The sequence below is a fragment of the Bufo bufo genome, chromosome 3 (genome assembly GCF_905171765.1).
Source record: "Bufo bufo chromosome 3, aBufBuf1.1, whole genome shotgun sequence".
NCBI classification, from domain to species: Eukaryota; Metazoa; Chordata; class Amphibia; order Anura; family Bufonidae; genus Bufo; species Bufo bufo.
Genome location: NC_053391.1, coordinates 93,230,899 through 93,258,345, shown reverse-complemented (window position 1 = coordinate 93,258,345; position 27,447 = coordinate 93,230,899). Strand labels below are relative to the sequence as shown.

At 44.4% G+C, this 27,447-nt stretch overlaps 1 protein-coding gene across 4 annotated transcripts in view; it reads left to right on the top strand.

Annotated features, from left to right (window-relative positions):
- Positions 1-27,447, top strand: part of CTPS2 (CTP synthase 2) — a 305,004-nt gene that overhangs the window by 222,899 nt on the left and 54,658 nt on the right. For 2 of the 4 annotated variants that reach the window (XR_005777445.1, XM_040423328.1), the window contains exons 17-19: positions 17,040-17,136; positions 19,726-19,870; positions 21,928-21,930. Coding sequence is in view for 3 of the 4 variants with exons in the window: in XM_040423328.1 (XP_040279262.1) it covers positions 17,040-17,136; positions 19,726-19,870; positions 21,928-21,930 (245 nt within the window). In the remaining variant the exon portion in view is untranslated. The remainder of the gene's footprint in view (positions 1-17,039; positions 17,137-19,725; positions 19,871-21,927; positions 21,931-27,447) is intronic. The other 2 variants (XM_040423329.1, XM_040423331.1) reach the window with 1 other exon arrangement.

The following is a 27,447-nucleotide window of genomic DNA, read 5'->3' as shown; positions in this document are numbered from 1 at the left end:
CTAGACCGCCATGATTAGGGATGAGCGAATCGACTTCGGATGAAACATCATAATACAATTTGCATAAAACTTAGTTAAAATACTGTACTGTATTAGAATGTATTCTAATATTACTATTATATTACTATAATATTATGTTATTACTTTGCAAAGTCTCGCAAGACTTTGGGTAATTTCAGAAATTAATTTCTACTGTGAAAAACATTTTATCGAACTCAGTTTTGGTTCGAAGTTGGACCTTGGAACCAAACCCGAGTCCGAGAAATGTTTTTTTTTTACAGTAGAAATCAATTTCTAAAAGAAAATATATATAGGTATACCACCTTCTGGAAGAATATGTTGACACACCTTAAGTGTAAAACAACTTGACAAATTTATTTACATAAAATTAAAATACAGAAAGTGAAATATATGATAAAACTAGAAAAGCTACAATTTCTGGGTAAATTGTGTGAAGTGTTCTTGCCTCCACCAGTAGTCTACAACTGGAGTGGGCGGAGTAACTGGGTGGAGTGGCTTGAGTAACTGTTGTGTGGTTAGAGTGGCTGGAGTAACTGTGGAAAGGTTGGACTGGGCAGAGTAACTTTATGGAGTGGGCAGAGTAACTTTATGGGGTGGGCAGAGTAACTGTGTGGAGGGTTTGGAATGAGTAAAGATAGTAAACATTACATAACCAATTGATTGATCAAATTTAAAAAGTACACATGGCAAGCTTGATAGAGTGAGAAATGCATTTTAACTTTTATTTATTTATATTGCACATTTAATTGCAATGTTGTTGCCCAAAGTGCTTTACGGTTACATTAAAACATACATTTATAAAAGCATTAGCACCCGATTTGTGTAGGTGGGCTTGAAAATGAGGGAGTGGTGGCAGTTTAGAAATCATGTCCTGATTTTTCAGCTCACACTCTAGCTTTAATCACTCTGCTGGCTGCTTACACACCTGGGTTCCTATGGCAACTCACTCTACAGCAAGGGCAGAGAAGAGCGGTTAAAAACAAACTGCTCCAACTTGCTCACTTCACTGGCGGTTGCCATCTTCAAACGGTTGTAGTTTAAAAATGATAAATCCTACAGTGAGAATCACAAGGCCCAGACCTATATTTTGATGCATAGTATTTCTCTGAAATATTAATAATGAAGGCACAGTCGCAGTTTAGAAATTGCCCTTTTAAATTTGAGGTGGCTAGAGTGGAGTCTCAATGAATGTCAATGGGCAGCGTGAGTTGCAAACAAATGGACAAAACTATCAGGACTACGGCTTAGCCGTGGACATTTTTAGTGGCAGCAGGGATAGCTGAACGTTTTGATATAAGATTTGTGTAGGTGGGCTTGAAAATAAGGGAGTGGTGGCAGTTTAGAAATCATGTCCTGATTTTTCAGCTCACACTCTAGCTTTTGTCAGCTCCCACTCTAGTTTTGAACATTCTGCCATTCATTCATATGGGACCAATTTCGCAAAAAAAAAAACGCAGATATTTTGTGAACCATTCGGTGAAACGTTCCACAAAGTAATAGCACACCAATCGGGAACAATCTGCACGTTTAAGTATATTACTGTCTATGTAGTGTAAAAACTGTGGGAGGAGTTAGGGTGGTAAATTTGGCTATAATAATAAGAATATATATGTGAAATAACAGTAAGTGGTCCGAATTGCGGACCAGTAAGTGGTCCGCAATTCATGTATCTACTGATGTCAATCGCAGTTCATGATTAAAGTGCATCTACAAGAATGGAGTATATCATCACAAAGTGTTATCATCAAAAAATGTGACGAGTCCATGATTAGGGTGCATACCTCACAGTTGTAGAGGTTATATCCAATCCATACACTTCTATTATCAATACTTTGTAGATTATATCCAGGGGCGGGCTGGGCCAGGGGGCAGGGAGGCAATTGCCCCCCAGGCCGCCCTTAAAAAAACGGCCGCTGGGCCGTCTTTAACAAAAAATATATTTTTTTTTTATTCCTCAGGGCCGCACCGCCGATCACCACAGGCAGCGCGCGACCCTGGATGTAATTGCGGCGGGCAGCAGTGGCGGGCTGGCGGCGGGCAGTAGGAGATGAGAGCTTCCATTGTGGAAGCGCTCATCTCCATATTCATCTGTATCGCTGTCCTCAGGACAGCGATACAGATGGCTGTGCTGTGGGGCAGGGGAGGGAGAGGCGTGTCCCTCCCCTGTTCTTTTGATAGGCCGCAGGCACTAATGCCTGCAGCCTATCAGAGGCCGGCTCAGGCAGCGCAGACATCATTATTATCGCACCGCCTGAGCCGGGCAACACACAGCAGGGTCACAGGCCGGAAGAGGCCTGCATCGCTGCTGATGGAGGTAAGTATTAGTGTTTTTTTTTTCTTTCTTTGCGGGGGGAGCTGTCACTATGGGGGGGGGGGAGCTGTCACTATGGCTATGGGGGGGAGCTGGCACTATGGGGGGGCTTGCACTATGAGGGGACTGCCACAATAGGGGGGGCTGGCACTATGGGGGAGAGAACTGGCAATATGGGGAAGCTGGCACTATGGGGGGGAGAACTGGCACTATGGGGGAGCTGGCACTATTGGGGGGGGCTGGCACTATGGGGGGAGCTGGCACTATGAGGGGAGCTGGCACTATGGGGGAGCTGGCACTATAGGGGGAAGCTGGCACTATGGGGGGAAGCTGGCACTATGGGGGGGAGCTGGCACTATGGGGGAAAGCTGGCACTATGGGGGGAGCTGGCACTATGGGGGGGCTGGCACTATGGGGGGGCTGGCACTATTGGGGAAGCTGACACTATGGGGGGAGCTGACACTATGGGGGGAGCTGACACTATAGGAGGAGCTGGCACTATGGAGGGGGTACTATGGGGGCATTTCTTACTGGCACATTATGGGGGGCACCATGAGGGAGAGGAGCACTATGGGGGTATCTGGGGGCTCTAAAGGGGCTTTTTGTAATTATTGGCACATTGTGGGGGACACTATAGGGGAGAGTGGCACTATGGGGCATCTGGTGTCACTATAGGGCATTATTTGGGGGCACTATGGGGAAGTGGGGGCTTTAAAGGGGCCTTTTTTATTGGCACATTATGGGGGGCACTATGGCATTTGGTGGCACTAAGGGGGCATTTTTTACTAGCACATTATGGGAGGCACTATAGGGGAGAGCGGCACTATGGGGCATTATTTGGGGGCACTATGGGGGAGTGGAGCACTATTGGGGCATATGGTGGCACAAAGAAGGGGCATTTTTTACTGGCACATTGTGAGGGAGAGGAGCACTATAGGGGCATCTGCTGGGGGCACTAAGAAGGGGCATTTTTTTTACTGGTATATTATAAGGGACACTATGGGGAAGGGGGAGAGGAGCACTATGAGGGCATTTACTGGGGCACTATATAGGGGTATTTTATTCTGGCATACATTATGGGGACATTAAGTTAACTGCGGGCACTATAGGGAGAATCATATTATAGGGAGAATTATTACTACTAGGGGGTATTATGGGGAGCTTTACTACTACTGGGGGGCTATGAGGAACATGATTACTAGTATGGGCACTATAGGGGCATTATTACTACTAAGTGTGCTCTGGCAGAGAATTATTTCTATTGGTGGGATTTTGGGGAGCACTGTTACTTTGGGGGCACCCTGGCATAGTATCAGCTTAGCACAATTATTTTTGGGGGACATTATCTTTATACTATTAGTGTCTGGGCGCAGTTATTTTTTAGAGCACTGTGTGCCAATAATTGTTGAAGGGGGCACTATCTGTGTGGTAGTAGCATTTCCAGGGGGACTGTTTCTGCAGTATTGTATTGGGAGTGGCAGGAAAGGGTTTTCAGAAGATGTGAAGATGATGGACATGTGGGAAACTAATGTCTGTTTGTCAATCTCTGCAGAGACGGGAGATGGCAGAAAAATCATCATGGCGGTCTGGTCTGAATGGAGAAGATGAGGAAAGAGAACGTCTACAAAAAAGGTGACATCACTGGATGTAAGAGGTATGGGGCGCTATGTAGGAGAGGAGATGCTTTCGGCTGCTCCCCCTGCCATTTGCAGAAGGAGGATTCAGAGTTAGGTGAGGACGGCCACGGGGGGCAGCAGGCCACGGGCGGGTGGCAGATGGTGGGGGGAACCACAGGCAATGAGCAGGATCTGGGGAGGGAGGAGAGCGGAGGAGCTTCCTAACTGTAGCTTGCTGTTTATTGTATAATGTGAAGCAGGCAGTGCAGCCAGGACAGGCCCCCCCTCTCCGTATGATGTAGAGACAGGCCTGAACAATAGAATGTGAGCTGTACAGTGTTTGTTGGGAGTGGCCTATTATATGTAGGAGGAGCTTTTAATAATGGACGGGGCTAAAATGGGCCACTTGACTGGATTTGCCACCCAGGACAAAGGCTGCCAGCCCTCCCCTGACTATATCCCACACGTGAATATTCCACTTTTTGTGCTAAATGTGGTGGTAAGTCTCTACAAATAGCGCATTATGCTGGTATTAATATGCCAGTAGCATTAGTATTAATAGGCGTCTGTAGGTACCACTCGTAGTGCTGAGTGTCTCATATGTAGCACTCACCCTAAAAAAGCGCTTAGGTAATGAGTGTTGTTCGTGTGCTAGTAAGTAGTTGCAGGTAGCGTTGCTATTGAAAGTCTGTATGCATCAGGGTTTACCTGTTAGTTGGTAGCTGAAACGATGGTGACTCTGAGGCTTAGTGGGGAGCGCTTACCTTGGAGGTGGATTGAAGCAAGGATTTACAGTAAGTTGGAGCCAGATGGGCTGTGGGGCTGTGCACTTACCCCTGCCTTATCATTATATCGCTACCGCTCTTGCAGCTCCCCACTATGGCTGATAATGCTGTTCAAACTTCCAGCGTGCCTCCCAGCATACACGTGTTCGTTCGTCCTGCTGCGCACCAAACGCACTCCATTATCCAATATACTTGAACGTTGTTGATAATTGCATCGGCTGTTGGCTTGGCATACAATTCTTTGAATAGATGTCGACATCAAACATACAGTAACATATGTACCGTTAGATGCGTTTCAGAGCCACTGCTCCTTCCTCAATAGCCATATGTCACATAACATTGTGTGGTCTTCATTACAGACTGGATCCATGGGATCAGGAACACTACCACAAAAATACTACAAAAACCCGTACATGAATTATAGTCTCCATTTATTCTGATTGTTCCTCCTTCCCTTCTTACATTATTTTTTTCATCTTCTCCCTATACATCGATCTATATATCATTAATCTGTATATAGTGAGTTGAGAGCTCATTTCAGTAACTGCGATAATCATGCATTTTCATTGCGTTTTCATTGCCAACCAATGCGCTATTTGTAGAGACTTACCACCACATTTAGAACAAAAAGTGGAATATTCACGTGTGGGATATAATCTACAGAGTATTGATAATAGAAGTGTATGGATTGGATATAACCTCTACAACTGTGCTCTATGCACCCTAATCATGGACTCCATGGATCATATACTCTATTCTTGTAGATGCACTTTAATCACAAACTGTGATTGACATCAGTAGATACATGAATTGAGGACCTACCAAGATGTATTCATTTATTGTATATCAGGATTATAAATTATTGAGCAAAGTATCCCGGGCATGATGAGAATGAATAATCAATACGTTATGTGAGCCAATTATTGTTAAAGGGCTTCTGTCACCCCCCAATTTTCAGTTTTTGACTTATTATATTTGTTAATGTAATCAGATTCCATATATGCCCCTCTTACCTCGGGCTGTGCAGTAATTACAGTAAAAAACGTACTTTTATGATATGTAAATTTCTTCACTACCAGCAAGTTGGGCGGACTTGCTGGTAGCCGCCGCATCCTCTGTTTGAAAAAACGCCCCCTCCTCCACTTGATTGACAGGGCCAGCGAGCACTCTCCTCCTCTCACTGGCCCTGCCTGCAGCCTCAAATCCTGCGCCTGCTACTATTGTGTGCCGTGTGAGCCCTGCCTCTTTGTATACGTTTTTAAGAAATAAATTTATGAAGTTATTACACTAAATCTCGCGAGACTTCGCAAAGTATTAACTTCTGCTCATCGAAGCCAATACATTCTAATACTGAACGGAACACTCCGTACAGTATTCTAACAAAGTTTTATGCAAATTGACTTCGGATGTTTTATCCAAAGTCTATTTGCTCATCCCTAGCCATGATGATTTCTTTCAGTCATGTCTCGTCTCTGCACAGTTTGACATAGACATGTTAGTTTCCTACTTTTCCATCATTCTCCCACCTTCTGAACGCCCCTTCCTGCCACCCCCAATACTATGCCCACTGTGCTCCCAAGTACTATTCTACAGAAACACAGATTGTGCCCCCTTCAATAATTATTGGCACACAGTGCCCTAAAAATATTTGTGCCCAGGAAATAGTTCCCCTAATACTAGTAGTTCTGTAAATATAGTGCTCCACAAAAGCAATTGTGCTAAGCTGTGTCCCCTAAATCAATAATACTAACAAAAGTCCCACCAATAAAAATAATTCTCTACCAGAGTTGTATTTATTGGTAACAGTGCCCCTAAGGCTACATTCACACGTCCGTGGTGTGTTGCGGACCCGCAAATTGCGGGTCCGCAACACACCAGCCCGTCACCCCCATAGAAATGCCTATTCTTGTCCGCAAGCTGCGGACAAGAATAGGACATGCTCTATCTTTTTGCGGAGCTGCGGACCCAAAATCGGGGCCGTGCTCCGCAATTGCGGCTGCAGACAGCACACTGTGTGCTGTCCGCATCCATTCCGTCCCCACAGAGAATGAATGGGTCCGCACCCATTCCGCAAAATTGCGGAAAGGATGCGGACCCATTTTGCGGACGTGTGAATGGAGCCTTATAGTAATAATGTCCCCCATTGTGCCCAGAATTTATAATGCCACTTATAATGTGCCAGTACAAAAATACCTCCTATAATGTATGCCAGTACAAAAAATTCCCTTATAATGTGAACCAATAAAAAAAAAAACCCCTTATAAAGTGTGCCAGTACAAAAAATACCCCCTTACAATGTTTACCAGTACATAAAATACCTTTGTATAATGTGCGCCAGTACAAAAATTACCCCCATATAATCTGCACCAGTACAAAAATGCCCCTATATAATGTGTGCCAGTACAAAAAATACCCCCTTACAATGTTTGCGAGTACATAAAATACATTTGTATAATGTGCACCAGTACAAAAATACCCCTATATAATGAGCGCCAGTTCAAAAATACCCATTATAATGTGTGCCAGTACAAAAATGACCCTCTTATAAAGTGTGCCAGTACAGAAAATACCTCTGTGTAATGTGCGCCAGTCAAAAAATACCCCCTAATGTGCCCCTAGTAGAGCTAATGTCCCTATAAAGCTGATATACCCCCTTATGTGTTCCAGTACAAAATGCACCTATTAAGTGCCCCATTAGAAACAATGCCCTCCATGAAGCTGTCAGCGATGTGCTGCAGGCCTTTTCCGGCCTGTGTCCCGAGTTCTATACTGCCCCTGCTCAGGAGGCACGATGACGACATCATCATGCCGCCTGCATCGGCCTCTGATACTCTAAGGGCACTAGGCCGCAGCATTCAACTCGCAAGTGCCCAGGGGGGACGTTCATTGTGTTGGAGCCCAGGCGGCTCTGCCTTTTTTCATTGTTTCCCCGCCCCATCCTCTGCCTCTGCCCGCCCTCCTATTCCCTTGCGTCATCCTTCGGTCCGGCCGAGATCCCGCGCCTGCGCACTGCCTCGCCAGGCCAGGGAATGCGCACTGCGATGCCCATTGTGGGCACAGCATCGTTTTAACTACTGCGCATGTGCTGGCGTACGGCGCAAAACCAGCGGCAAGGGGGCGTTTGCTGGCGCATGCGCAGTAGTTAAAGCGATGCAGGCAAAGACAAAGGTACTATTACATTCGTGTATAGGTGTGCTATAGGACAATGTGAGGACTGTTTATGGCCATATGGAGGTGACAGACTCCCTTTAAAATAGAGATGAGTGCATCCACAATAGAAGCGCTCACTGCCCACAGCCCTACCGCCACCCCCACTTGTCTCCAGATGTCCCAACATTTACACGTGTTTTACTATATTTTATTGATCTATTGAATAAAGTGATATTTTTATGGTAAAGGGTGTCATCAGTGGGATATCCAAGGGTGGGTCAGCAGTCATGGAAAAAAAGATTCACAGCAAATATGCTAGGTCATCAGTTGTCACATTTCTATAGTTTTGTGTATACAGCTCTTATACAGGCATACATGACTACAGACAAATCCTATGTAGTCTAATCCTGTAGTCACCATTACTTCCATCTCCCCCCCGTATTCATACAAACTTATATGTACTGTAGTAGATTGACAAGAAGTACAGGTCAAATGGAATTAACCAGAACTATAGGATCAGACTACTCAATGTTTGTGTCACGAGTTGGAGGTCCCAGGAGAGACCACCGCGTCGTCAAGGAATAAACAAACGGAAATCAGGTACAGACACACAAGAGTTTATTGCTCAAACAAAAACCAGGGAAGGCAGCACAGACAAAACATGAGCTCTATGTACCGTCAGCACAGTGGGAGAAAACCCCCTCTGCGCCACTGTCTAGTAATACTCCAGAGGGGCGTGACTAAGCAACTCCTGGTATTCACTAGGGCCCCAGATGGTAGGGTTAGGCTTTGCAGCAGGAAGTTGCCAGGGTCCACTCTGGAGCGTGAACTAGACAGTGACAGCAGGAACGAATGGACAACAGGTACCAGAACGTACCGACGGCACATAGGCATACATAACATAGACAGGCAAATACAAACAGGGCAACTAATAACACAAGCAGGAGTACATAGCAAGGAAACAGGAGTGACAATGAGCAGAGAAGGACTTGCTCCACCAGTAGTAAACTGCATGGCCTTGCGCATGGCACTCTGCTGTAAAGAAAGGTGCAGCAAGGACTTGCTGAACAGAGACATGAATACACACAAGGTAACTAAAACATAACTGGCAGAACAGATAACAGAAACACAGGAAAGAGGACATCAAAGAGGACGGGAATGAACAAGTAGGAAACCCACAGAGCACAGACAGACAGACACGGATCCCATGGGTCAGCAGCATGGGAGAGTGAGTACAAACAAGGAGCAGGACAAGACAACACACACCAGGAGAGCTGACACAGAACTGAGGAAACCTCAGCCTTATATACAGGTTCCATGGGTGCAGCAGAGAAGCCACACCCATGGAGCAGACAGAGAGGATTAACTCCTAATAGGCACACAGGGGAGTTAACCCACAAAGAACACACAGGAACAGAGCTGCAGCGAGAGCAAAGACAGAAGGTCACAGCCAGAGGTAACGACTGTGACACTCCCACCCCTCAAAGCCCCCCCCTCTCCTCCCCAAACAGAAAAGGGGAGGAAGTGGGGCAACAAACCAAACAGAACCAGGCAAGGGGACAGAAATCAAAGGGGTGACGAGGTACATGGGCAGGAACACACACGACAACCGCAACCAGCCCAACCCCTGAAAACCAGCCTACACGGAGGGTCCGCAGCCAGTACGCCAGGGGAAGATAGCCAGCCAATAAGGCATACACGTCAAGTGAACCGCACCAAGAAGTTACCTCCCCCTCCACTCTCCCTCCGGAGAATGACATGTCTTCCAAGAACTGATTGGCCAGACATGCAGACACCCCCTTCCGGAGGATTAAGACCAGGAACAGGAACCAGACTGGAATACAAAGAAAATCGGAATCAAAGGGGTACAGAGGTACACAAGCAGAACACCTAAGACAACCGCAGCCAGCACGCAGCCCCTAGCAACAGCCTACACGAAAAACGCAACAGGAGTGGCAATGAGCAGAGAAGGACTAGCTCCACCAGTGGAATACTGCGTGGCCTTGCCCATAGCACTCTGCACGCCAAGGGGAATGCTGCCAGCCTACACGGCCACAAAAGTCACGGTGAACTGCAGTGTGCTAACACCTCCCCCTCCACTCTCCCTCCGGAGAATGGCATGTCTGCCAAGAACTGATTGGTCAAACATGCTGACACCCCCTTCCGGAGGAACAGGACCAGAAGCAGATACCTGCGCCGATAACGGAAAACACGGCCGTAGGCAGAACTGCAAGCTAAAAAGGTTGAACCGGACGTCACCCCTGGCAACCAGCATACACGGAGAACACCGCAGCCAGTACACCAAGGCAACCAAATCCGATACCTAAAGGCACCATAAAGAGGGAAACAAAAACAGACTGCACACACACCACAGATAAGCAGAAAACAGAACAAAAAAAACTCTGTGAAAGTTCACTTGTTCATTCTGTCACGAGTTGGAGGTCCCAGGAGAGACCACCGCGTCGTCAAGCAATAAACAAACGGAAATCAGGTACAGACACACAAGAGTTATTGCACAAACAAAAACCAGGGAAGTGTCACGACTGTGACTGATCCAGACAGGTCTGGGAGGAGAAGGTCGCAGCGACTTGCTACTCGCGATAGCTTGTGAGTTTGCTCCGTGGTTCAGGGTATGTCATCCAGGTTTTGCCTTGTGAACCTTTTTGTCCTGACTGGGAGTTTGTAGGCATCCTTCTGAGGTGAGTCCTGTCTGCCACTCCCAGATACTATATTAGTTTCAGTTTCACTTGCAGTCATTGCCAGATATAGTCCTTACTTCCAGTGCTACTCTGACCTTTGAAGGAGATCGTTTGATGGTGTTGCTGTGGAGCTCTTGTCCGGCGTGGACTGTCGTGTTTGGGATCACCTTCTCTGCTCGTGACTGGATAAGTCTATCTCTGCTGTTGTTTGTTTGTTGCTGTCTTCCCCTGTTGTTTTCCTAGACGTGAGTGATGGTGACTAGCGCTCCCATCGGCCTTTCCCCAGTCCAGTCTTGTTAGGGCGACTGAGGGTTTAGGCATACTGCTCGCCGCACGGGTTCACACCCCGTCTAGGGTATCAGGGCAGACAGGTGCCAGCTTAGGGTTAGTCAGGGGTGGCCATTCTATTTCCCATCCGTAGATAAGGGTCCCCCTTCCCCTCTGTCTGGTGCGACACGACTGCTGCTGGGATAGCGGTCGTGACAGGAAGGCAGCACAGACAAAACATGAGCTCTATGTACCGTCAGCACAGTGGGAGAAAACCCCCACCCCACACAGGGGAGTTAACCCACAAAGAACACACAGGAACAGAGCTGCAGCGAGAGCAAAGACAGAAGGTCACAGCCAGAGGTAACGACTGTGACAGTTTGAGTCTGCCATGGAAACATGCACTGGAGGAATATAGCGGCTCACCCTCTTGTTACTATGCATATGGTGCTCTTGTCAATTTGACTCACCCCGTTAAAGCAATTGGTTATTTGTATATGTATATGAGACAGGCACTCTTGGTGATGTTACCTTTGCTCGTGGCTGAGTTTGCTGCGGTTTCCGCGGTTGCTGCTTGACGTCCCATGTGCCGGTCTCAAACCGCCTCTGTCTTTTGGTGAGGTAGGGGGATTGCAGGAGGAGAGTTATATTATCCGTGAATCGCTCCACATTACTTGTAGTGAATAGATTATTTTCTCATATTTCCATTGATTTTTAGCAAGTGAGTCTCGGAGCTTGCAAGTGTATCTGTAAGCACCAACAGTGTGAGAACTCAGCCGCGAGCAAAGGTAACATTACCCGCAACACTCACAGGGAGGAGGCCAATGTGCTGATTACCACGTGGGACGCCACGGTTGGTAAATACCATTGGCTAAACAGTGAGTACTCAACACTGATCACTGTTGGGATATTATCGCTCCTAAAAACTAATGGTAATACAGCTGAATGATACAATAACCAAATGAAGATATAATTTTACAGTGGACACAAAGAAAAGAAGAGACTTTCAAATGTATCACTTTTGTATTTCATCACTGTAAACAAACTGATAGGCTTATAAGTACTATTAATGGTGGATTACCCATAGACAGAACTTTGTGCGCCCAACTAGATACTGATTGTGTTATTATTTATAACCTGAAATTTGCATATGCAAATGTATTACTAATAATAACTTAATACTAACAGATGCAGATGTGTTACCATTTATAACCCACCATCATCACGTGCAAATGTGCGATCTATCGTGGCAATCCTCTGTAGCTGTATGAATGTTAGGTACTAATATTATAACCATCCAAGAGCTACTATAATGATATTTGTAGACCTATCATACATACAGCAATATTGCCACTATACGTCACATATTTTTATTTTTTACTTTTATTCAGTTTTAATGTACATTATTTTCTTTTTGTTTAGTATAAGGCTGACTTTGTTTTTAATTAGGTTCTAGAACAGGTTTTTATTTATTGTGAATGTAGATGTGCAATATTAAATACTCATTTAAGGCAATACTCTCTCCGGGTTGTTTCAAGTGTAGAGTGCCTGTCTCATATATATGTACAAATGCACTCTCAGGATATCTGGACCATTTGAAATTTATTAACATATAATAGCATGAATAACTGTACTTATTGACAATGATAATATAAAACTGTAATAAAAATACCTGTCAACTACACAATAATACACAATGTGCAGTACTCCAATATGACAAATACTACAATATAAAATACTAAAATTCGAGGAATACAATAGAATAAAAACTCGTATAAATATTCGGCAGATATGTGTATGGGAAAGTCAAATATTTAAAATTTGGCGATAATCCAATGTCCTTTATGTATGTCTCTTTCGATAAATGAGAGGGATATCCGAAAAAAGCAAAGTCCCAATGAGCAATCAAAGAACAAACTCAAGCGGCGTCCCGCTAATAGCATCCACCAGCAGCGTCCCACTGGAATAATAATGCAGTTTTTAAATCGCTGGAAAATAATTGCTGGATAAAATCGTACGGTCTTACCGTCTCCTTTGATAAGTCGACAAAGATGCAGTTATGGACTTCTGAGTTTGCAGACCATATCTTATAGTAAACTCGCACAACTGCAATTGTTTGGCACATGTAGTCAGGCTTTCACCATGGAATCAGGCCTTACACTTTCTTTTCCAAGTGTACCTTTCTTGTGCCAGGTAGTTCTTTCTTTGCGACTTTCCAGTCAAATCTCCAGCTTCCCAAGTGGTCCAAATGTTGGGGTCCTGTCTAGGCTAGACGCGTTTCGGGGTTTAGAAGTACCCCTTCCTCAGTAGCTACTGAGGAAGTCCATAACTGCATCTTTGTCGACTTATCAAAGGAGACGTTAAGACCGTACGATTTTATCCAGCAATTATTTTCCAGCGATTTAAAAACTGCATTATTATTCCAGTGGGACGCTGCTGGTGGATGCTATTAGCGGGACGCCGCTTGAGTTTGTTCTTTGATTGCTCATTGGGACTTTGCTTTTTTTGGATATCCCTGTCATTTATCGAAAGAGACATACATAAAGGACATTGGATTATCGCCAAATTTTTAATATTTGACTTTCCCATACACATATCTGCTGAATATTTATACGAGTTTTTATTCTATTGTATTCCTCGAATTTTAGTATTTTATATTGTAGTATTTGTCATATTGGAGTACTGCACATTGTGTATTATGGCTTAGTGGACAGGTATTTTTATTACAGTTTTATATTATCATTGTCAATAAGTACAGTTATTCATGCTATTATATGTTAATAAATTTCAAATGGTCCAGATATCCTGAGAGTGCCCAGTTACTTTTGTTCTATTATACTTCTCCTTTTGAGTGGACTGGGTGAGCCCACTCAACTGAGTGCACCTCTTGGGTCAATAGTTAGTCCAGTGCGTCACATCTATTTTCTTTTTATATGTACAAATGCATTGGCACTGGAAACACAAAAAAAACACTCTAAATTGCTTTATTTTTATTTAAGATGGAGACTGTAAAAAGAAAGACTAGTTGCAAAAGTGGACATAAGTCTTCAGTGCCAAGTATTTACAGAGGTTATACACCTAAGACAACAGGATAAATCTCCTCATTACATAGTTAACTGTATAACATTGGGTAAGGATGACAAAGGATGTTGAGGAACTATGTATAAGAAAAAAATAGTAAACCTAGAGCTGGGCCAGAGATGGCAGCTAAACTAATGATGGGAATGTAAGGCTTGGAGTTCCAAGGAAAACCCCAAAAGTTTACCATGAACATTATTTTGCAGTAATATGCTTAGAATGAGTCTATGTTGAGTCACTTGGTGAATAAAGTTTATTACTTACACATCGTGTACTGAACCTGGACTACAGTCTACTGTATATTATAATTCAGGACTCCTGTCACGGATGGTGTTGCAGAAAACAAGAAGTAACAAATAAAGATCCGACTGACTTGATCCCAAACTAAGGAACAAAAGGGTGAGCCCTATTAAAGCGCTAGAGCTCTCCCTGGCTGCTCAGCCCATGCAAAGATCTCAATGATAGAAAGTTGCATGTCCACGTACCTCGACTGTGTGACACCTGAACACCCTATAATAGTGAGGGGACACGACCACCGGCTCCCTACACTTAATCCGAAGGGAGTCAGGGTCACCAATGATGAAGCCAACAGGAAAATGCAAATAAAGAAATAGACTTATCTGAGGAACCAGCAATAGCAACTTCAAGCAGTGAACAGAATCCAGGAAGTAGTATAAACCGCAAAGTGAAGCAGTATGGGAGGAGATATATAGGGAGGCAATCACTGCTAATAGATGACAGCTGGGAGAGGGAGAAGAGATGTCAAAGCGAAACCAAAACAAAAGAACATCATGCAGGAGGTACTGAAGAACGTCTATCAGAACGTCTCAAAGATCTGGCGGTGACAACTCCATTCACAAATCTGTTGGCTTCAGAGGTAAAATCCCCCATATTTTTAGATTTACATTCTAGGAAGTGAATGTTACATAGGAAGGGAAGAGTGCAGCCCTAATTTCCACCCGAACCTCTGTCCTGTGTGACTCACATACACAGTCCAATACAGCTGAGCGCCGACTCACCATTATTGGCGCTCAGCTCCCCTGCAGCTCGTTGTCTAGGGGATGGAGGACTCCTCAGCGCGGCCGGATCCTCCCCGCCCCCTGGTTACTGTGGAGACGAGGCCGCTGGCCGCGTCCCCGCTCCCCTACATGCACGGGATGGCGGCGGCGCTGCGAAGGGGAAGCGCGTCGCCGGCTCCCTGTTATTGTTACAGTGAAGTCTTTATTTCAGATACTCTAGAGTAATTTGATGAAGGAAAAACGAATTATCCCACTGCATTATAGGAGTTAAACTGAGCTGCAAGAGGTTTGACAACAAACTTGTTGACTGTTTCCAATAACAACCAAAAGGACTGTGAATACAGCTGTGGACTACAACTGAGACTGAAATTCAGGAATAGTTAAAGAAAATGCAGTGGAGCAGATTTACTGATCCTGTCTAATATATAGACAATGTAAACATACCAGACAGTCTAAAGATGCACCAAAGTTATCACAGTGACGCATGCTGTATGAGGCTTGTTACATCTTGCTAGACATGTTGCACAATTTGTGAGTATGGACCCACTGTGCCAGCCAACTGGTCTGACTCTGGGCTAACCCTAAGGGAGTTATTCTGGTGGTCCCCTGGTATTCACCCTTTAACACCTGTACAGGTATCTGTACTTTGCTACTCGGGAGCAATCAGACTGCCACCTACTGGGATAGTCCCGGTATGGTTGCATCTGACCAACTGGGGTCAGGGACTCTGGGGCAAGCACCATGAGCTCTGGATACCAAAAACGCATCAAAACAGCAGGAAAACTGCAGGAGCAGTCAGAGATCTGAACTTCGCGCAGATAGTGTCAATAGATTGAGACACGATAAACCAGCAGGCAGGGTGTTGGTGAAGACAGAGTCAAGACAGGCAAGCTGAGTACTTGACAGGAACTTGGACAAGGCAGACAAACTGGGTTAACTTAAACACGAGAAAAAAATTGAAACTGGAAGTGCAGGAGCACACAGGCAGGTTGGTTACAGGCAAGAGCATAGACAGAAATATAAGCAGAAATAACGCAGGATAAACAGAAGCACTAGACGTCAAACACCTTTGCTGGTCACCAGGGAACCTAAAAGCTCAGGCACCCTCTGCCTCGAGAGAGTGCCTAAAATACCCAGGGAACTCTAGCCATTTTTGGGGGGGGAAGGATTGGCAAGCACGTGCACTGGTCTTTTAAGAGGCTAGAGGTGAGCACGCTAAGTTGACAGGGACTGTGGCACTAGGCAGCAGCTTGCAGAGGAAGCTGGCAACCAGAATGCCTGATGTTATGGCAAGTGGCGTGGAGTTTGCGTCTGCAAGGGACAGCAGTGGGCTTACTTTGTTCCAAACGTTTTGTCACATGCATCTTAAGCCAGACCCCTACCAGTAAGCCATACTCTTTCCTATAAGCCACACTCATTGACTAGTGATCCACAAAAAGTGTTTAAAACACGTAATAAATGTGTTGCAAGATGTATGTACCATTTGTTGGTGCAAATTGAGGCACAACATCTTGTGCAGATATTTATAAACTGTAAAATTTTGCTGCAAAGTAAACTTACCCTTTAATTGTTATGTCAGAAAAATATTCTACATTTTTTAACCCAGCAGCTGGTTCTGAATACTTTTGTAATTGCATGTAATAAAAAAAAGGTAGTCTAGCTCCTGAGTTATTCAATAAAATGTATCTGTATAGCGCCACCTGCTGTTAGTTATTTTCTTAATTTCAACGTCCAACTCACTGCTCAGTTTAAATGTTCAACTGCCACCAGCTCTATCTTCTGTTAGAAGCTGTGTCAGTTACAGGGAGAGAGCTACAGCAGAAAAGACACACCCTCTGAGAAAGGACACCCCCCCTGAAAAGGGACACACTTACTGAGAAAGGACATGCTCCTTGAGCTGCCAGCTGGATATAAATCTATCAGAACAATTGGAGCAATGAATATGGAGATCTCTGGATCCATGTGAGGTACAGGGCTGTTTCTAGCTTTGTTAGAAAGAGATTGTCATGTACTATGTAATGTCTGATTTTTATTGTTTTACATCATTATTGGCATAACCCCTTTAAAGTCTTTCTCTTTCTAATTCTACACAGGTGAATCCAGAACTTATTCCACAGTTTGAAGAAAAAGGTCTAAAGTTTGTTGGACATGACACTGAGGGACAGAGGATGGAGATCATTGAGCTTGAAGGTTATGAGCTAGTTTCTTCATTTAAAGTGAAGTTGTTTGAAATAACAGAATATGACTTCTATATATGCCATTTGTGACTTAGGTGCTTGGCTTGTTAAAGGATAACTGTCATATTTTTTTTTGCTAAAGTGTAGGGCAAGTGATAGGTAACAATTTTGCAATAGACTTTATTTAGCCAAAACGTTTATTTTTGGTAGAAAACTGGGGCTGAAATGGCCCTTAGCAGCACTCTTCAAATGAGCGTTGCTAAGGGAGATCCATCTCCGATTAGAAAAAACGGGCTGTGCAGCCAGACCTGCGATCCCTGTGATAATAATTCATGAAGCAGCAGCCGGAAGTAGAAGCACTGTGCGCAGTGAGCCGGCTGCTGCTTCATGAATTATTATCACAGGGATCGCAGGTCAGTGAATGTAACGGAGCTTTAGATTGCATAGAAAGGGGGAATATAAATGTAATTTTAACTCCTAAGACTCCTGTGCCCAGGGAAGCACGGGAGGCAGAAGCACAGCATCTGCACAGCCCATCTCCCCCTTTCTAATAGGAGACGGATGGCCCTTAGCAACGCTCATTTGAAGAGTGCTGCTAAGGGCCATTTCAGCCCCAGTTTTCTACCAAAAATAAACGTTTTGGCTAAATAAAGTCTATTGCAAAATTGTTACCTATCACTTGCCCTACACTTTATAAAAAAAAAAAATATATACACTGCGTGCAGAATTATTAGGCAAATGAGTATTTTGACCACATCATCCTCTTTATGCATGTTGTCTTACTCCAAGCTGTATAGGCTCGAAAGCCTACAACCAATTAAGCATATTAGGTGATGTGCATCTCTGTAATGAGAAGGGGTGTGGTTTAATGACATCAACACCCTATATTAGGTGTGCATAATTATTAGGCAACTTCCTTTCCTTTGGCAAAATGGGTCAAAAGAAGGACTTGACAGGCTCAGAAAAGTCAAAAATAGTGAGATATCTTGCAGAGGGATGCAGCACTCTTAAAATTGCAAAGCTTCTGAAGCGTGATCATCGAACAATCAAGCGTTTCATTCAAAATAGTCAACAGGGTCGCAAGAAGCGTGTGGAAAAACCAAGGCGCAAAATAACTGCCCATGAACTGAGAAAAGTCAAGCGTGCAGCTGCCAAGATGCCACTTGCCACCAGTTTGGCCATATTTCAGAGCTGCAACATCACTGGAGTGCCCAAAAGCACAAGGTGTGCAATACTCAGAGACATGGCCAAGGTAAGAAAGGCTGAAAGACGACCACCACTGAACAAGACACACAAGCTGAAACGTCAAGACTGGGCCAAGAAATATCTCAAGACTGATTTTTCTAAGGTTTTATGGACTGATGAAATGAGAGTGAGTCTTGATGGGCCAGATGGATGGGCCCGTGGCTGGATTGGTAAAGGGCAGAGAGCTCCAGTCCGACTCAGACGCCAGCAAGGTGGAGGTGGAGTACTGGTTTGGGCTGGTATCATCAAAGATGAGCTTGTGGGGCCTTTTCGGGTTGAGGATGGAGTCAAGCTCAACTCCCAGTCCTACTGCTAGTTTCTGGAAGACACCTTCTTCAAGCAGTGGTACAGGAAGAAGTCTGCATCCTTCAAGAAAAACATGATTTTCATGCAGGACAATGCTCCATCACACGCGTCCAAGTACTCCACAGCGTGGCTGGCAAGAAAGGGTATAAAAGAAGAAAATCTAATGACATGGCCTCCTTGTTCACCTGATCTGAACCCCATTGAGAACCTGTGGTCCATCATCAAATGTGAGATTTACAAGGAGGGAAAACAGTACACCTCTCTGAACAGTGTCTGGGAGGCTGTGGTTGCTGCTGCACGCAATGTTGATGGTGAACAGATCAAAACACTGACAGAATCCATGGATGGCAGGCTTTTGAGTGTCCTTGCAAAGAAAGGTTTGATTTGTTTTTGAATGTCAGAAATGTATATTTGTGAATGTTGAGATGTTATATTGGTTTCACTGGTAAAAATAAATAATTGAAATGGGTATATATTTGTTTTTTGTTAAGTTGCCTAATAATTATGCACAGTAATAGTCACCTGCACACACAGATATCCCCCTAAAATAGCTAAAACTAAAAACAAACTAAAAACTACTTCCAAAAATATTCAGCTTTGATATTAATGAGTTTTTTGGGTTCATTGAGAACATGGTTGTTGTTCAATAATAAAATTAATCCTCAAAAATACAACTTGCCTAATAATTCTGCACTCCCTGTATATGACAGTTATCCTTTAAATAGACCCTATTGAAACATATGAATGTCATAGATTGGGGGCTCTCCCATGGCGGATTGTGCTACTTCTACAGTTACTTCGGTGCAAGCAGTGTAATTCTGGCTTTACTCTTCAAAATACATTAGGGTTTACCCACAATTGGCATTCCACTAGATCTCCAGAATGAACTATTCCTCATCACTGCACGACCAAAGTGAGGACGAGTTTTAAAGGAGCAGTGTTCGAGTATGGACACTGCCTCTTCTGTATGTTCAATGTCTGTAGAATGCTGTTATCATTCGTCATTCACAATCTTGTGCTATACAGTGTATTCTATTTCTTCTGTTTGCAGATCATCCATACTTTGTTGGCGTGCAGTTTCATCCAGAATTCTCATCCAGACCTATGAAACCTTCTCCTCCTTATCTTGGGCTAATGTTGGCTGCCTCTGGAAAGCTATCTACATACATACAGAATGGCGGCAAGCTATCTCCCAGGTAAGCTATACATATGTGTATTGACCATATTAGACATTGACTCCGATCCAGATAGCCAACTTGTAGAATAACCCATTACTATATATATCTGCTGCATAATCCATGTGTCTTCTCTTACTTTTCTTGTGTTCACCCTATTCTTTATTCTGCATTAAACAATATCTCCCCCTAAATCCTAAAAGGGTTGGCCCATCTCAGAGATTGGTGGCATATCTCTAGCCTATGCCACCAATTTGGTTACCACCTCTGGGACCCTGCAAGTATCTCTAGAACAAAGCCCTCAGAGTGAAGGAGAGAGCACCGCATATACACAGCGTGCTCTCCATTCACTTCCGAACAGAGCCGAGTGGGCATGGTTTGAATTATGGTGCAGATTTTGTTGCAGATTGCCTGTATATGAATCTCTCCATTCATTTCAATAGAAAATTGATTCTGCAGTGGAACGCACATGGCTGGCACTATGATAGAAATGGCTATTCTTGTCCATGGCTGCGGACAATAGGACATGCTCTCTTTTTTTTGTGGGGCCGTGGAACGGAAGTGCGGATCCGGACATTGAATTGACATTGAAAATTGCAGAGTGGCTGCGGACCCGTTATGCGGACGTGTGAATGGACTCTAAAGGGGTTTTCCAGGAATTATGAAGTGTTTACTTTTGGCCCCTAGTGTTTTTTATCTCTCATTGGACCGCAATAAGCCATATACTCCAGACAGTGGGGCTTTACGGAAGACCACCTAATGAAAGATTTGTACTTTGTACTTATCTGCTTTTCGCTGCTCCAGACCTCCTCCAGCTTCTGGTCCCTGGCTAGTTTACTTTCGGCCAGTGACGTGTGTCTTGGGGAAATGTCAGTGCTGAAGCCAGTCATTGGCTTCCATAGCAGATGTGACCATGTCCATGGTAAACAAGTTGGGGTCCAGAGGATGGCGAAACAGGATCTAGGGTGCAAGACCAGAGTAACAATGAGCAAAAAAGAACAAATCTCACATGTGATTAATGCCCTCCTTGCCCGATGCACTTTCTGGCTACTGTTGACCAATGTGTATATAAGATGATTATATGGCACTTACTGATATAGCCTTTGTTCATATTCTAAAAGTAAAGAGAAAGACCTGGCACTCTAAATATGCAGCCAAAATCGAGATAAAGTTATTAAAATATTTGATTATTTATTTAAAATATATTTAAAAGTAAACACAGCAGCGTATAGAATAAATAGCAGCACTATCTAATATGACATAACAGCATAAATAAATGGCTTCAGTATAAATAAAATATACAATAGCATAAAATGGCAGCAGTGAAGAATCAGCAAATGGTATTAATATAATCAAATAGTATCAATGATAAAATTCAACCATAGAGAATCCGCAATCCGTACGTGGGTTTAAACATAAACTGTTCCTCCTGTACCGCAGTGGGAAGTGCAAAAGTGCATTCAAATAGCAGCAATAATTAATGTCCAGCAGACCTCAGACTGTGTGCAGGTCTTTGCATATGAAATCGCTATTCCACACTATCCAGGATGGATAACCTTAAGTATTCACAGTTCACAATTGCTACTGACTTTCTGTAGCAGCGCACGCATGAATCGCCAGTCTTTCCAATAACACACGGAAGGCCAGAAGGTACAGTGTGGTAACTTCTTGTCCCACCCAGGTACAGTTACTATATATCCTTGTTACCTTAGTCTGGTCGATGTGTGAATGCGGGCTTGATAATTCGTAGTATAATGGATGTCAGCTGCGCTTGTCCAAAACTACGTTCCCACGGCTGGCTTGTGCGCTCAGTAAGGACATGTATCGTCAGAGCTTTTTATCTTTCTTCCGGAGACTTCCTCCTGGACGTCCCATAATCTCGGGTATCAATTCCCTGACGGCCAACCTCTCGCAATACGTCGATCGCCAGGTGACGCGCAGAGCTCTGTTCACCGGTAACAAGGTTATACAGTAACTGTACCTGAGTGGGACTCCACCTTGAGAAGTTACCACATTGTACCTTCTGGCCTTCCGTGTGTTATTGGAAAGACTGGCGATTCATGCGTGCGCTGCTACAGAAAGTCAGTAGCAATTGTGAACTGTAAATACTTAAGGTTATCCATCCTGGATAGCGTTGAATAGCAATTTCATATGCAAAGACCTGCACACAGTCTGAGGTCTGCTGGACATTAATTATTGCTGCTATTTGAATGCACTTTTGCACTTCCCACTGCGGTACAGGAGGAACAGTTTATGTTTAAACCCACGTACGGATTACGGATACTCTATGGTTGAATTTTATCATTGATACTATTTGATTATATTAATACCATTTGCTGATATATCACTGCTGCCATTTTATGCTATTGTATATTTTATTTATACTGAAGCCATTTATTTATGCTGTTATGTCATATTAGATAGTGCTGCTATTTATTCTATACGCTGCTGTGTTTACTTTTAAATATATTTTAAATAAATAATCAAATATTTTAATAACTTTATCTCGATTTTGGCTGCATATTTAGAATGCCAGGTCTTTCTCTTTACTTTTTGAATACCTTTCTGTGGCTGGGTGGGCCACATAGACCTAGAGCACCTGTTCCATATTGTCTAGCTGTAGCGATCCACAGATACCCTTTATTTGTTCATATTCTGTGTGATATGTTATATTTCATAAACCATGCCCCTCTTGTTAGGCAAATCTTCTGTGCTGTCCGCATAGAGGTCATGTCGATAAGATGCTGCTGATGGAGGGTCCTTTGACCAGATACATCACTCAGCTTCCTCCATTCAAACACGCTGAACCTGCACTAAACTCCCAACAGTGCAAGTGCAGTTGACAGGTGCAGTGTATTTGAAAGGAGGAGGCATCACATGGAGGTGATTTGCCTGGTCATATGACCCTGCATTTTATGGACAGGACCTCTGTGTGGACAGCACAAAAGATTTTGCAAACAAGGGGCATACCTTATGAAATATAGAAAATGGTGCAGAATTTCAACAAAAGCTATGGTATATTAGTAAATGTCATATAGTCAGTGGACAACAGTAACCAGAAAGTGGCCAAACTCTTAAACTCAGGACCTTGTACTAAAGGAGGTGAATACATATACACCAACGGTGTGCAGGCATGGAGCCCGCTTGTGCGCAGCATGCGCCATGGCCGGCGGGTCTCCGCTGTTTTAAACAACAGAGACCCGCTGCTAATGACCGCAACCAGCAATAATGCCGATTGCGATCATTAAAGCCTTTAGATGCCGTGATCAAGTGTAATCACGGCATCTAAAGGGTGAAAAACCTGGAAGCGCTTCTTGCCGGCATAGTCTGCGGCCAATTTATTTCAATACGCTGGGTCTCTCTGAAGAGACCCAGGGTATTGAAGCTACAATTATTATTTTGGCCAGCAGGTGGCAGGCCAACATATGAAATGAGCAATTCTGTACCAATATGGATATACAATAAACCTAATGATACAGAATTTTAAAAAATAGAGTTTTGTAGCCTCAAACACCCCCAAAAAAGTAAAAAAAAATGTTAAAAAATGTATAAAAAATTAAAAAATATAAAAGTTAAAATCAACCCCCTTTCCGTAGAATAAAAAAAATATATACCTAAATAACAAAAGATAAACATCATGGGCATCACCACGTCTGAAAACAACTGTACTATTAAAATATAAAAATTATTTTCCAATACATCGAATGGTGTAACGGAAAAAGGGTCAAAATGGCCAATTCGCCATTTTTTCATTACTTCTCTTACCCCACAAAAGTAATAAAATGTGATCAAAAAGTCACACACACTCCAAAATGGTATCAATAAAAACTACAGATCGTCCTGCAAAAAATGAGCCCCCACACATCTTAGTAGATATAACTAAAAAAAGTTATGTTGTCACGGCTGTATGTGAGCAACAACAGTATACACAGTAAAAGAGCTACTGACCGGACCCAAACTAGGGAGGATAAAGGGTGACCCCTGTCCGACCCTCAAAGCTCTCTCTATTCTGCTAAAGCACATGCCCGGATCCAAATGGCGGAACGAGGCATGCCCACGTGCCTAAGACTGATGAACACTGTAACCCCTACAATAGTGGAAGGGGCACGGCCACCGGTGCCCTACTCAGTATATGGAGGGAACCGTGGCCACCTCAGATCCAGTCAGAAAATAATCAGGTACACAACAATGTCTGTACACTTAGCTGAAGGTGTTGCAGCCGCAGAGAAGACGGATCCAAGGACAGCTGGCAATATCCGGAGTGCTTGCTGCAGCAGAACACAGGTCCAGTGAACTGATAGCTACAAGTGAAGATACTAAAGCAAGAGCTACAACTGAAATGAGAACTATAATCCACGCCCTACAATAGGAGGAGGGGTGATATAAAGAGAGGGAAATCAAACGCATGAGTAACAGCTGGGAGGAAGGAAACCAAAAGTAAACAGAGCAGTGAGAACTCCTCCCAGCTCTAGTAGTGACATCATCACAGGGGTGGAGAAACAGAGCTGTGAGAACGTCCCAAAGCTCTGGTAGTGACAGTACCCCCCCCCTCTACGGGTGGACTCCGGACACCCAGGACCCACCTTCTCAGGATGAGCCCTATGAAATGCCCTGATGAGGCGAGTGGCTTTAATGTCCGACACCGGAACCCACATCCTCTCCTCAGGACCATAACCCTTCCAATGAACGAGGTACTGAAGAGAACCGCGGACAATGCGAGAGTCCACAATTCTGGAAACCTCAAACTCCAGATTGCCATCAACCAAAATCGGAGGAGGAGGCAAAGAGGAGGGTACCGTGGGCTGGACATATGGTTTTAAGAGAGATCTGTGAAATACATTATGTATCTTCCAAACCCGTGGAAGATCAAGACGGAAGGCAACAGGATTGATGACTGACAAGATTTTATAAGGCCCAATAAACTTGGGACCCAATTTCCAGGAGGGAACCTTCAGTTTAATGTTTCTTGTAGAGAACCACACCAGATCACCCACATTCAGGTCCGGACCAGGCACACGTCTCTTATCAGCCACACGCCTATACCTCTCACTCATCTTTTTAAGATTACTCTGAATCTTTTGCCAAATGGTAGACAAAGACGAGGAAAATCTCTCCTCCTCAGGTAAACCAGAAAGAGCCCCTCCCGAGAATGTCCCAAACTGCGGATGGAACCCATATGCACCAAAGAATGGTGACTTATCAGAAGATTCCTGACGACGGTTGTTCAGAGCAAACTCAGCAAGAGGGAGAAATGAACACCAATCCTCCTGGTTCTCTGCCACAAAACAGCGCAAATATGTCTCCAGATTCTGATTGAGGCGCTCAGTCTGACCATTCGACTGCGGGTGAAAAGCAGAAGAGAAGGACAGCCGAACCCCCAGGCGAGAACAGAAAGCCTTCCAGAACCTGGACACAAACTGCGTGCCTCTATCGGAAACAATATCAGAGGGAATGCCGTGCAATTTAACAATATGGTCGACAAAAGCTTGCGCCAACGTTTTAGCATTGGGTAAACCAGGGAAAGGTACGAAATGAGCCATCTTGCTAAAACGGTCCACCACCACCAGGATCACCGACTTCCCCGAGGAACGAGGAAGATCCGTGATAAAGTCCATGGACAGGTGTGTCCAAGGATGGGAAGGTATGGGTAACGGGAGAAGGGAACCTGAAGGCCGTGAACGAGTGACCTTAGCGCGAGCGCACGTCTCACAAGCAGCCACAAAACCCTCCACCGACTTACGAAGAGCCGGCCACCAAAATCTCCGAGCAATGAGATCTACCGTGGCTCTACTCTCGGGGTGACCAGCAAGAACCGTATCATGATGCTCCTTAAAGAGTTTGTGACGTAGCTCAGGAGGCACAAACAACTTCCCAGAAGGACAACGGGCAGGTGCCTCAGTCTGGGCAGCCTGGACCTCGGCCTCCAAATCGGAATATAGAGCAGAAACAACTACCCCCTCCGCCAAAATGGGACCCGGGTCCTCGGAGTTTCCTCCTCCCGGAAAACAGCGAGAGAGAGCATCAGCCTTCACATTTTTTATCCCAGGTCGGATTGTAACAACAAAATTGAATCTGGAGAAGAACAGAGACCATCTGGCCTGTCTCGGATTCATACGCCTGGCCGACTCCAAGTATGCCAGAATCTTATGGTCGGTAAAAACGGTGATAGGGTGCCTGGCCCCCTCCAACCAATGGCGCCATTCCTCGAAAGCCAACTTGATGGCCAACAACTCCCTATCTCCCACATCATAGTTTCTCTCTGCCGGGGAGAGTTTTTTAGAGAAAAAGGCACAGGGTCGCCATTTGGCAGGAGAAGGGCCCTGGGACAAAACCGCACCCACACTCACCTCGGAAGCATCCACCTCAACAATAAAAGGTAAGGAAACATCGGGATGCACCAAGACGGGAGCAGACGCAAAACTCTCTTTAATCTTAGAAAAGGCTGCAAGCGCCTCCTCCGACCAAGAGGAAAAATCCGGCCCCTTTTTTGTCATGTCAGTGAGGGGTTTGACAACAGAGGAATAATTCAAAATGAACTTTCTGTAATAGTTCGCAAAACCCAGAAAGCGCATCAATGCCTTCTGATTCTCAGGAAGCTCCCACTCAAGTACAGCACGGACCTTCTCCGGATCCATGCGAAAACCAGAAGCAGAGAGGAGAAAACCCAGAAATTGAATCTCCGATACCATAAAAAGACATTTCTCCAGTTTGGCGTACAATTTATTTTCCCGCAGAATCTGCAGAACCTGAAAAAGATGATCCTGATGGGTCTGAACATCAGGGGAAAAAATCTAAATATCGTCAAGATACACCAATACAAATTTCCCCATTAAATGGTAGAAAATACTATTAACAAAAAGGCCGAAAGGCATAACGAGATTCTCGAAATGCCCGTTAGGGGTATTAAAGGTCGTTTTCCATTCATCCCCCTCTCTGACCCTGACCAGGTTGTACGCGCCTCTCAAATCCAATTTGGAAAACACCTTGGCCCCAACAATTTGGTTGAAGAGGTCCGGGATCAGAGGAAGGGGATAGGGATCGCGAATCGTGATACGGTTCAGCTCCCTAAAATCTAGGCAAGGTCTCAGAGAGCCATCTTTTTTTTTAACAAAAAAAAAACCCGCGGCCACAGGTGACTTTGAGGGACGAATATGCCCCTTCTCGAGACTCTCGGAGATATAAGTTCGCATTGCGATTTTTTCCGGTTGTGAGAGATTGTAGAGGCGTGCTTTTGGCAGCTTGGCGCCGGGAATGAGGTTAATGGGACAGTCAAACTCCCGGTGAGGAGGTAGCTCCTGAACACCGCTCTCGGAAAACACGTCCGAGAAATCAGAGAGAAATGATGGCACAGTTTTAGTAGACACCTCTGCAAAAGTCGCTGTGAGACAATTCTCTCTACAAAAGTCACTCCACTCATTTATTTGCCTTCCTTGCCAATCAATAGTGGGGTTATGTCTAGTGAGCCAGGGTAACCCCAAAACTAGAGGAGACGGCAATCCGTTAAGGACAAAACAAGATATATCCTCCACATGAGTGTCACCTACAGCTAGCCGGATATTGTGAACAATGCCCTTCAGAGATCTCTGTGAGAGTGGAGC